The sequence below is a fragment of the Tachysurus vachellii genome, chromosome 3 (assembly GCF_030014155.1).
Source record: "Tachysurus vachellii isolate PV-2020 chromosome 3, HZAU_Pvac_v1, whole genome shotgun sequence".
Classification (NCBI taxonomy): domain Eukaryota; kingdom Metazoa; phylum Chordata; class Actinopteri; order Siluriformes; family Bagridae; genus Tachysurus; species Tachysurus vachellii.
In genome coordinates, this window is record NC_083462.1 from 1,372,963 (window position 1) to 1,385,495 (window position 12,533).

General features: G+C 39.5%; 1 protein-coding gene across 1 annotated transcript; it reads left to right on the forward strand.

Annotated features, from left to right (window-relative positions):
* Positions 1-142: 142 nt before the first annotated feature.
* Positions 143-4,109, forward strand: LOC132842512 (golgin subfamily A member 6-like protein 22). Its single transcript, XM_060865240.1, has 2 exons — positions 143-741; positions 984-4,109. Exons 1-2 carry the CDS (start codon positions 309-311, stop codon positions 2,873-2,875), a joined length of 2,325 nt encoding a protein of 774 aa, XP_060721223.1. The 5' UTR covers positions 143-308; the 3' UTR covers positions 2,876-4,109.
* The last annotated feature ends 8,424 nt before the right edge of the window (positions 4,110-12,533 follow it).

A 12,533-nucleotide genomic window follows, 5' to 3' on the forward strand; every position in this document is an offset into this window, starting at 1 on the left:
TGTGATATTGAACTTTATTGAAATTGTTAAAAAACAAAATAAATCAGAGTAAAAGTGTATATATGATAACTTACTCACAGTAAACTTGCTAATTACTGCCTGTCCACACCCCAGGGTAATTAATTCATGATTTAAATAATCTGTCTTTTATTGTAGAATTAAAACAGACTCCACATTTGAAGCTAGTGCTGCTGGGCAAGGAAAATATAAAGGCCCCAGGATCTAAAGTGAAAGAAGTTTGTGGACACCTGATCACGCTGGTGGAGTTGCCTGCTCTCTACAACACTAAACTCTCAGAACAGGAAGTGATGCATCAGACTCTACACTGTGTCTCTGTCTGTAATCCTGGAGTTCATGCTTTCTTCATCATTGTTCCTGAAGGTCTTCTCACTGATGAAGTTAAAGCAGAAATAGAGATGTTTCAGAGGATCTTCAGCTCCAGAGTTTATGACCACACCATATTCATCATCACCCAGAAGTCACCAAAGAAAGACTTAGATAAAGAGCTTCAGGCTTTGATAAAGACATTTGGAGGACGATACATTTTATACAGCAGGAAAATAAATGCAGAAAATCTGTTCCCACATGTTAAAGACCTTCTTACAAAAAACAACAATCGTCAGTATACGATGACCATGTACGCTGAGGCCCAGGTTGAAGCACAGCTGACATACAAACGTACAATTCACTATCTGGAAAAACAAATGATTGAACTCAAGAGAAACAGACGTCAAACACAAGGTAACATGTTTACTGATTTAAAATAGGAGTTTATCGGTCTGATTGCTATTTGTAGATGGAAAAGGGCAAATGTTCTTATAAACACAGGAACTGTTCTAAACATGATCACATTTACATTTCAATTAAATCTAGAGATGTCATTTTAATTTTTTTGACAAACTTTGATATTATTGTCCAATAGCTCTGACATGTTTATGCCTATGAATTATTTTTAAGATCAGTGATTCTTCTTATTTGTACAGATTTGTCAAAAAGCCCTGACACACTCAGAATTGTGCTGTTGGGGAAGACTGGAGTTGGGAAGAGCGCATCAGGAAACACCATCCTGGGGAAAGACGTATTTAAAGAAATGCCGTCATTTCAGTCAGTTACTACTGTGTGTCAGAAAGAGACAGCAGAGGTCAATGGGAGACAGATTACTGTGATCGACACTCCAGGACTGTTCGACACTAAAGTTCAAAATGAAGAGATCAGGAAAGAGATTGTTAAATGTATCTCAATGGCATCACCTGGTCCTCATGTGTTCCTGCTGACACTGAAAATAGGACAACGCCTCACAGAGGAGGAAACAGATACAGTGGAAATCATTGAGAAGACTTTTGGTAAAGCATCCAACATGTACACAATCATCCTCTTCACCAGGGGCGATGAACTTAAAGGACTTCCATTTGAACAGTACATTGAAAATGCTGGATCATTTTTAAACACACTTTTGTTTGCATGTGGTAAAAGATACCATGTTCTCAACAACAATGATAAATCCAGCAACACCCAGGTCCTGACTCTACTGGATAAAATCCACTTAATGGTGAAGGTGAATGGAGGAAGCTGCTACACTAATGAGATGTTCCAGAAGGTTGAAGGAGCTCTAGAAGAAGAAAAAGAGAGAATCCTGAAAGAGAGAGAGGAGCAGATAGAGAGGGAGAAAGAAGAACTGAAGACCAAATATGAAGCTAAAATGGAGGAAATGAGAAGAGAAATGCAGAAACAAAAAGAAAGACAAGAGGCAGAAGAGAGACAAAAAGAGGAACAATTTAAACAGAGAGAAGAACAAATAAAAAGAGAAATGACAGAAAGGGAACAAAATCTAAGAGAAGATTTCTGGAAGAGAAGAGAAGAAGATGACTCGATGATGAAGGAAAAGATGCGAGAAATAAACAGAGAAAGAGAGGAGAACAGGAAACAGTGGGAACGACAGAGAGAGGAAGATCAGAAACGGAGAGATCAGGAGGAGAAGGAAAGAAGGAGGAGGGAAGAAGAATGGAAGGAGCATCAGAGAAAGGAGAAGGAGAAGTTTAAAAGAGAAAAAGAAGAGATGAAAAATAATAAAGAGGAAGAATTAAAGAAACTGCAGAAGGAGTATGAAGAGAAGGCAGCAGAGGAAGACAGGAGAATAAGGGATTTAGAGGAGAAAATAAAGAATGCAGAGGAAAGTAAAAAGAAGGAACTCCAAGATCTAAAGTTATCTCAACAACGAGAGAGACAGCAGAGGATGAGGGAGGAGGAGGAGAAGAGAAAAGACCAGCAGGATAACTGGGAGAAAAGAATCACTGCTATGGAGGAAAAGTGGAGTTTAGAGCAGATCAGGAAGGAGAAACAATATGAATGGGAAAGACAGAAAGAAAAGGAGGAGAAAGATTTAAAAGAAAAGGAAAGAAAAGAGAAAGAAGAACAAGAAAGGAGAAGAATTGAGAATGAGGCAAATGATAAGATAAGAATGATGGAAGAACAGCTAAAGGTACAAAGAGAGGAAGATGAGAGAGAAAGAAAGAAAAAAGATGAAGAACACAGAAAGGAGATGGAAGAAAATCTACAGAAACAAAGGGAAGATTTCAGAAAAGAGAAAGAAGAACAAGAGACAAAACACCAAGAGGAGAAAGAGAGAAATCTGTCCTTCATTCAAGAGCTGCACAAGAACCAGCTGGAGACTCTGAAGAGAGAGACTGAAGAAGCAGCAAGGAAACAGGCAGAGGAAGAATTTTCTGCTGAACTTGATGCTAAAGTTAAAGAGGCTAAAGAAGAAGGATTAGAAGAAGGCCGTGCAGAGGTAGAGGCAGAAAGAACAAGACTCGGCAGAAAAGTAGATAAAATTATAAATGACTGGTCTGGGAAAAAAAGAAAAAAAGAAAAATGAATGAAAACTGATTGAAATTTAATTCTGTAATTATTTGATTTCATTTCTGTATATTGGTAAACTTGCTGAGTGCAAAGTTAAATGTAAGTATAATTAACACAACATATGATCCATGTACTTGGTGGTCCACTGGCTAGGATCCCATGTGTATATATGTAGACGGAGAATAGCTGTGGGGAGAGGATAAGGAACACCAGTGCTGATTGTCCAAATGCTGGAGGTGACACCTCCCAGTCTCACCTGTTGTTTCCTGCCTGTCAGGAAGCTGGTGATCCACTGACAGATGGAAGGGGGTACAGTGAGCCTTAGGAGTTTGGAGTGAAGAATTTCCGGAATTATTGTATTAAAAGCCGAACTAAAGTCAACAACCAGAATCTGGTATGTCCCTGGGCAGTCCTGGTGTTGCAGAATGTAGTGCAGTCCAACGTTGACTGCGTCGTCCACTGACCTGTTTGCATGGTAGACAAACTGTAGGGGAACCAGCATCTGTTCTGTGACAGACTTTAGGTGGGTCAATATCAGCTGTTCAAAGGTCTTCATTACAACAGATGTCAGAGTGACAGGCCTTTAGTCATTCAGTCCAGTGATGGAGGGTTTCTTGGGGACCGGGATGATTGTGGAGAGTTTAAAGCAGGAGGGGACTTCACACAGCTCCAGAGATCTGTTGAAGTTATTGGTGAAAATAGGAGCCAATTGTTCAGCACATGCTATGAGACAGGAGGGGGAGACCCTGTCTGGGCCAGGAGCTTTCCTTGTCTTCTGTCTCTGAAAGAGCCGATTCACATCCTCTTCACAAATCGTGAGTGCAACTTGAGTGCTGGGAGGAGTTGTTAATGGGGTTCCCAGAGGTGTGATGTCAGTCAGTGTGCTGGGTTGGATGGGAGGTGTGAAGATGCTGAAGGTGCTGATATTTGGATCAGACGACTCATTTCTGATCATTTTCTTGCTTCATCTACGTTGGAATCTATTGTTAATCTCATTTAATTGTATATGTAATATAAAATTGTATTTTTTTTATATAAATAACGTACATTACTCGTAGATGCCCTGAAGTCCCTGAACTCATACTGAACTACAACAAATTTGTCCATATAGTGTAGAAACAGTAGAAATACACACTAAAGCCCTATTCGGACGGGACTAGTTTTCCAAACGACGTTTGAGTTAGAATTTTTTTCAGCCGACGTCTGTCATTTCATGTATGGATTTGGACAGGACTAATCTCTGTGTTTATTACGGAGGTAGGAGTGTCTGTGTTTTACATGTGGGCGTTGCACAAGACCACATGTCCAGGATGCGTGGAATGCGTGATCAAATGTATTTTGAAATTAGGTAAATTTACATTTAAGCACTTTAAAATGTGAACATCTTAACTTGTTAAGTGTTTAAAAATGTTATACACGTTATAATAATATTAAAAATAATAAAAAAAAAACAAATGTAAAAATGTTTAACATCATATGGTTTTATATAGAACTTCTTATAAACTCACTGGAATAAATACGTTTTTATATAATTTTCATGTTATGTAATTGACTATAGCAATGAAAGTACTCTTACCTGAAACTGATATTAGAGTAGCCAGTCTTAAGAATTTACGTGATTTGGCTCTTCTTGTTGATATCATTTTTTTATTTCTTCACAGGGTAGCAAACACATTTACACCCATTATTGGTGTGCAGAAAGCAGAAACTTGAATACCGGTGCGCTAGGGTTAATACGGTAGTTCACGTTGACCAAAACAGACAAGAAAACACGTTTTGGAAAAAACATTTTCGGCAATCACAGACATTCGCATTCGGACGGGATTAGATTTCTCAGAGGAGCGCCGATTTTGCTGAAAAACAGTAGGTAATTTGCGCTGGAATTTTTACACAGGTCGTGTGAGAAAAAGACAGACATGGCAGATTCGGACGGGATTAAAATCACAAAGTACGTCTGTGAAACTGAAATTTCTCTAACGACCCCCTGTAAAACTAGTCCCGTCCGAATAGTGCTTAAGTTATGGAAATATAATTATAGCTTTTATCTTACAGTTAAAACTTACCAAGGTCTTCAAACTGGTTACTTATAAAATGGTGGTTTGATCTTCATCCATGTAACAATTATACAGAAAAAACAGCTGAATAAACAAATTGCACACTAACAGTGGAATGCTTTAAGTCTTTATTAAGCACGTTATGTAATCACTCTCATTGCAGGCTGGATATAGTGAGTGAACCTGTAGATCTCCAATTAGCAGCACCAACCTGCACCAAACATTTACATTTACGGCATTTAGCAGACACCCTTATCCAGAGTGACTTACAACTGAGCAACTGAGGGTTAAGGGCCTTGCTCAGGGGCCCAGCAGTGGCAGCTTGGTGGACCTGGGGTTCGAACCCGTAACCTTCCGATCAGTAGCCCAACACCTTAACCACTGAGCTACCACATCCCACAACATACCACAAACGTAGCAGCACCAAGCTGATTATAAGACTGGCACAATAATGATGAATGATCAGTATTATTATTATGTCAGTTATATAAACATCAGGACTTCATTAACATGAATTTTCTGCTTTTTCAGCCATTCATGTCAAGAAGCTTTTAGCATCATTTCAACTGTACACATTTGCTACAATACAGTAAAATTAATCACAGGACGGGGGGCACGGTGGCTTAGTGGTTAGCACGTTTGCCTCACACCTCCAGGGTCGGGGTTCGATTCCCGCCTCCACCTTGTGTGTGTGGAGTTTGCATGTTCTCCCCGTGCTTTGGGGGTTTCCTCTGGGTACTCCGGTTTCCTCCCCCGGTCCAAAGACATGCATGGTAGGTTGATTGGCATCTCTGGAAAGATTGTCCCTAGTGTGTGATTGTGTGAGTGAATGAGAGTGTGTGTGTGCCCTGCGATGGGTTGGCACTCCGTCCAGGGTGTATCCTGCCCTGATGCCCGATGACGCCTGAGATAGGCACAGGCTCCCCGTGACCCGAGGTAGTTCGGATAAGCGGTAGAAGATGAATGAATGAATGAATAATCACAGGACCATGATGCTACATAAAACTCAGAATTACAAAGGACGACCCTGACATAAGTACACTGCGTAGACCTACACAATACAGTACAATACAGTAACTGACAGGGGGCAGTGCAGTGCCAACCAGTAAAGTGGAATAATGAAATGTTCTGGATGTAAACACAACACATTGCAACAAAAAAGATGTAGGTGGTTTTTGTGTTGTAGCAGCAGTCTCAATAAGAAATGTGCATGAATTGCAAAGGGAGTTCAATGTTGTTCAGTACTTTATCCTACTGTGGAATGGCAGGATTTCTTTTTATATTTTGCTTCACATGGTGCATGTGACAACAGTGTGGTTGGTGTTTCAAATGTCTTTAGTCCTATCTAGGTGGTTTTAGGTTAATTTATTCTACATTTATATCTTTTAAATGTCAACTCTTAAAATTCTTTTTGCTATTGTGCCATTTTAATCATATTGACCTCACCACCTCACTAAATATATAGGGTAAAGCATTAGCCTGGTTTTGTCCTACCTTAAGAAAACGTACATTTACAATTAGATGGTTAAATGTACATCATCTTCAGCTCCAATTGCCTATGGTTTACCCAATGGGGTTAGTTACCCAGTTGGAAGGTTAGTGCTGTAAGAAATGGTAATACAGTATAATGATTCAAAATATACATGTATAAACAAAGTACAGTTTCCATGCTAAGTGGAAAGGTAGGTCTTTATACAGTGACTGCTCTCCATTGTGCCAGAACAGAGAAGTGTTTTGGTGCAAATTCCTGTGGTACTCTGAAAGATGGTGGGTCCAGAGAAGCTGTACTAGATGTTTGTAAGGCATGTGGTGCAGAGTGCAGTATCAAAAATCCCTGAAGGTAGGAGGGTGCTAGTCTGTTTGATTTTGTAGAGAAGTTTTTTAGTAAGGTGTTCTGGCAGCTGCATGAAGTCAGCGGAGAGAATGCAGTAATGAGGATGGTGAGTGTCTGAGAGGTTAAGTTGAGAGTCTCAATGGACCACCGTCTAAAACAAGTTCACCAAAATTCTTCAACCCTTTTTTTATTTTGAGTGGTTTTCAGTGGGGTGGCACAGACAAATAGGATATTTATGTCCCTGGGAATGTAGCAGGACCTTATACAGTTTTTTGGAATGAGGAGCAGCTCTCACAAAAATGTTGATCTTGTTGCAAAGGGTTGAGGTGAACTGATTCTACAAGTTTGGCCACTTTAAAGAGGGCAAGTCATTCTCCCAGCAGCTTTGTTATGGCTGAGCTATAGTCCCTGATATAGTTCTTGCAGCAGTGCTGGGTGTTACACTGGCAGGAGCCTTAAGGCCATGTTGATGCTATAAAAAGCCAGTTGGTGAAACAGAGTATGAAGATTTAAGTTCATTTACTATTATCTCACTTGATTCTTTCAGCAACTGGCACAAATTGCAAGAGGGTCCATGTGAACGGCTCTGGTTCTTTTTTCCCACAAAGTCTTTTGCAGACGACAGTTTCTAGGCAGTCTGCCAAGTTAGAAAGGAAAGTTGTATTGAGCTTCTCAGGTTCCTGTAGAGTCCTGATGTACCTTGCGCCCCATGAGCATTTTTATTTTATTTTGCCTATTTGCGCACTTGAAGTTGCTGTCCTTGGTGCTGAAGTTAAGTTTCCAGAGCCCCAGTATTACATTTACATTTACAGCATGTGACACTCTCTTATCCAGAGCGACGTACAAAATTGCTTAAGTCTCTATCATTGAATGCATGAACTCTGGTTCATTAGGTTACAGATTTGAGATATCATGAGTCTAAATCACTGTTCAAAGATTTATTTATATAATGCAAACATACAGGGAAGAAAGTGCTAGTTGAAATGTTTCATGAATAAGTACGTCTTCAATCGTCATTTGAAAATAGACAGTGACTCAGCTGTCCGGACCCTTATTGGAAGTTCATTCCACCACCTCGTTGCCAGAATGGAAAAGAGTTATAGTAGATCTTTTAGTATACTTACCTCTTACCCTGAGAGATGGTAGAACCAGTGTGAGGAGTGATGAGTGCTTTGAGGTAAGAGGGAGCTGGTCCATTTTTGGCTTTGTAGGCAAGCAAGAAGGAACCAAAATGAGCGTGTCACATTAGCAACATGTGAGGAAAAGGACAATTGATTGTCCATGGTTACCCCAATTTTGTGAGCTGTGACTGAAAGAGATGAATCACCTGATGATCAGCTGTTCAGCTTTGCTAGGATTGAGCTTTAACTGATGAGCAGTCATCCATGATGATATTTCTGCCAGACATGCTGAGATCCGATCAGAAGCTGTGGTATATGAGGGTGGGAAAGAGAAGATAAGTTGTGTATCATCAGCATAGCAGTGGTAAGAGAACCCATGTGAGGAAATATCTCGCCAAGAGAGTGAGTATACAGGGAGAAAAGAAGAGGACCAAGTACTGCCAGTGGAGAGTCTGTGTGGAGCAGATGTCACTCCCCTCCATGTTACCTGATATGAGTGTCCTTCCAGGTAGGAAGCGAACCATTCCCAAGCTGATCCGCAAATCCCAAGACTCCTGAGGGTGGACAAGAGAATCTTGTGGTTGACCATATCAAACGCTGCTGAAAGGTCAAGGAGGATAAGGACAGATGACAGTTTGGCTGATCTAGCAGCATGTAGTTTCTCAGAGACATCCAAAAGGGCTGTCTCTGTGGAATGAGCTGCTTTAAAGCCAGACTGTTGGGATCTTGGAGGTTGTTCTGTAAGAGATAGACAAACAGTTGATTATAGACAATGCGTTCAAGAATTTTTGAAAAAAAAAAAGTGATACTGGTCTGATTACAAAGAATCAGAATCAGGTTTATTGGCCAAGTATGTTTTTACACACACAAGGAATTTGGCTGTTGGTGACCCTCACAAGTACAGACACAAAATAATGACACTCATTTACAGACAGTGCTATACATAAAGATTCTCAGAGTATGAGACAGTTTAGCAGTGTATGAAAAAGGCAAGGCAAGGCAAGTTTATTTGTATAGCACATTTCATACACAGAGGTCATTCAAAGTGCTTTACATAGAAATTAGAAAACAATTTATGAGAGAGAAAAAAAAATATATATATATATGTAAAAATAAGAGACATACGATAAAATCATAATAAAAACAAAGAACAATTAAAAAAAATAAATGTGATTTCAATAAAAACAGTTTAAAATATGTGTAAAAGAATAAAACAGGAGTAAAAGTGTTTAGGATAAAAAGTGCAGTCAGTGTGAAGCAGCACAGTGATCATTTAGTAAATACAGAGTTAAACAGATGTGTTTTTAATCTTGATTTAAAAGTGTCTACTGTTGAAGCACATCTGATCTCTTCTGGAAGCTGATTCCAGCTATAGGTGGCGTAATAACTAAATGCTGACGCACCTTGTTTTGAGTGAACCCTTGGTATCTCTAACTGACCTGATCCTAATGATCTGAGTAGTCTGCTTGGTTTATATTCAGTTAGCATATCTGTAATGTATTTCGGTCCTAAGCCATGAAGTGATTTATAAACGAGTAACAATACTTTAAAATCTATTCTAAATGGAACTGGAAGTCAGTGTAAGGACCTGAGGACTGGAGTGATGTGCTCAGATTTTTTGGTTCTGGTCAGAATTCTTACAGCAGCGTTCTGTATGAGCTGCAGCTGTCTAATGGTCTTTTGGGGATCCCAGTAAGGAGTCCATTGCAATAATCCACCCTGATGGTGATGAAAGCATGAACAAGTTTCTCTAAGTCCTGTCTTGAGACAAAACATCTAATTCTGGCTCTATTTCTGAGATGGTAGTAAGCTGATTTACTTATCGCTTTCACATGACTACTGAAATTAAGGTCAGACTCGAAAATTACACCAAGATTTCTGACTTTATTTTGTGTCTTTAGACCCCTAGAGTCAAGGTGTGTGTTAACCTTGAGAGTTTCATCTTTATTTCCGAATACAATGACTTCGGTTTTGTCTTTGTTTAACTGGAGGAAGTTTTGACGCATCCAACTGTTAATTTCATCAATGCACTTACATAGAGAGTCAATGGGGCTGTAGTCATTAGGGGACAGGGCTAAGTATATCTGGGTGTCATCTGCATAGCTGTGGTAAGCAATTTGGTTCTTTTTCATTATTTGACCAATTGGGAGCAAATACAAATTAAAGAGAAGTGGTGCAAGAATTGAGCCATGTGGGACTCCAAATGTCATAGATGTCCACTCAGATTTATGGTTAACTATATTCACATAGTAACCTCTCCCTTTTAGGTATGATTTAAACCATTTGAGGACCATCCCAGAAAGCCCTACCCAGTTTTACAGTCTATGTAAGAGTATGGTGTGATCTACCGTGTCAAAGGCAGCACTAAGATCTAGTAGCACCAGCACTGATATTTTACCTGAATCAGAGTTTAAGCGAATATCATTTATTATCTTTATGAGCACTGTCTCTGTGCTGTGATGCTGGCAGAAACCAGATTGAAAATTGTCCAGATAGCCATTTGAGTTTAAGAATTTGTTCAGCTGATTGAAAACAACCTTTTCAATGATCTTGCCTATAAAAGGAAGATTTGAGATTGGTCTGTAGTTGCTAAGTATGGTTTTGTCTAGGTTACTCTTTTTTAGGAGAGGCTTAACAACTGCAGTTTTTAGGGACTCTGGAAAAGTGCCTGTGAGCAGAGACGTATTTACTATTTTTAAGAGGTCAGTTTCTAAACAGTTAAGTACCTTTTTGAGAAAGGATGGGGGGGGGGGTGTCAAGGCTGCACGTTGATGCTTTAAGATGTTGTACTGTTTTTTGTACAAGGTTTTTATATCAATTATGTCAAATTCTGAGAACATGACAAATTTCTGAGGTTGTTGTAATGAGGTCTGACTGACCACATTACCATATGAGGCCGTATTGATTGCCATTCTGATATTACTGATTTTCTCAGAGAAAAAGGTTGCAAACTCATTGCATTTGTTGTCAGAGAGCATTTCACTGGGAACTTGATTTGGGGGGTTTGTTAGTCTCTCTACAGTAGCAAAAAGAGTGCAAGTGTTGTTTATGTTGTTGTTTATAATGTTTGAGAAGAAGATCTGTCTAGCTGTGCCTAGTTCTACATTGAAAGCACAAAGACTGTCCTTATAGATGCTATAATTTACTTCAAGTTTTGTTTTCCGCCACATACGTTCAGCTTTTCTGCATGTTTTTCATGCTCTGTACAGCTGTTGTGTTTCTCCAAGGTGCTTTACGTCTGCTAATGATCATCCTGACCTTTACTGGAGCTATACCATCATGAATGATAATAATGAATGATAATAATGAATAATGTCCATTGCTTTCTAGAAGTCAATAGAAATTTTTAGAAGTAATTAGTGAATAGATTCTGTGTTTTTAGTCATGATATAAACTTCATATTACTTGTTTATATTAAGTTATTTTCCGAGCATTAATTAAATGTGCATACTGTAAGCTTCAGTCTCCTGCTGTTGTAATTCTGAGATGACTTTTCATTCTGAGAGTGACTGAGTTATTGTAGACCAGACTGATCAATCTCCTCTGATATCTCACCAACGAGACTTGTCAGTGATATGTCCTTGTCCTCAAAGCTAGTATTAGATGATCACTACGTCATGCTCCGCCTTTCCCCATGCTATTGGCTGGAAAAGTCTTTCTGGCGGGCATTTAAACCTCGTCAGCCTACCATCCAAGGATGTGCATTTTTCTTTTTTTTTCTGTGATGAATCGCATGAAGTTAGAGGGAGTTTTGTTTATTATTACAGCCTGGCTGACTTCTGAAGCCATCACCACCAACATCAACACAAATAACTGAGACAAAAAATAAAACCAAGAAAGAAACACTGGGTTTTTATTTTCACCTGTATGTTGCAGCCTGAACTAGACCAGGTGCTAACAGTCAGTCTGCAGATTCTTTACTCACTGGATGTTCATTTTTTCACCATTATGTGAATTAAACTCTAGAGACATGTTTTGTGAGATGATAAGTTTAATTCTCACCACTTCACTCAACATGTCATCATCTTGATCACTCAACAACTTCAATTCCTATTGCCTTTGGTTTACCCCAAGGGGGTTAGTTACCCAGTTTGAGGTTAGTGCTGTAAGGAATAATAATACAGTATAATGATTTATAATATACACTGAGTATATAAACATAAATCAGGTCACTGTATAGTATACAGTTTAGATCCCTGTTCCCTGTACACTACATAATAAATAAAATGGATCCTCCACCCTGGTAGGTGTATTATATGCCCCATAAGGAGCCATCTGGGGGGCAGATCCCTATTTGTTATGTAAATGCACTAACAAGTGTATGACTAATGACTTCTACATTAGTGTGTAGGTCACTATATGTCCACTACTGGATCATTTAGGGTTCAGGGACCCATATGCTATGTAAGTGCTCTACAGTTTGGTGACATTGTTAGACCAGCAGAGGGCGACACACTCTTTCACTTCTCTCCCTCTATCCTTCACTTCTCTAGCGTGTTCCCCCTTTATTCTCTCCCACTGCATACTAATGCACTGCCGGTGCTGTAGTCATCCCTCTCTCCCTCCCTCTCTCCCTCCCTCCCTCTCACCATCCATCCATCCTCCAGTGAGAGAGAGAGATATATAGAGAGAAAGATAGAGAGAGAGAGTGAAGGCAGTGGTACC

What these genes read in the sequence shown, in the direction of transcription:
- LOC132842512 (XM_060865240.1), top strand. Translation starts at nt 309, where the DNA reads ATGCATCAGACTCTACACTGTGTCTCTGTCTGTAATCCTGGAGTTCAT. An exon ending in AAACAGACGTCAAACACAAG is followed by an intron (nt 742 to 983) that starts GTAACATGTTTA and finishes TTATTTGTACAG; the next exon opens with ATTTGTCAAAAAGCCCTGAC.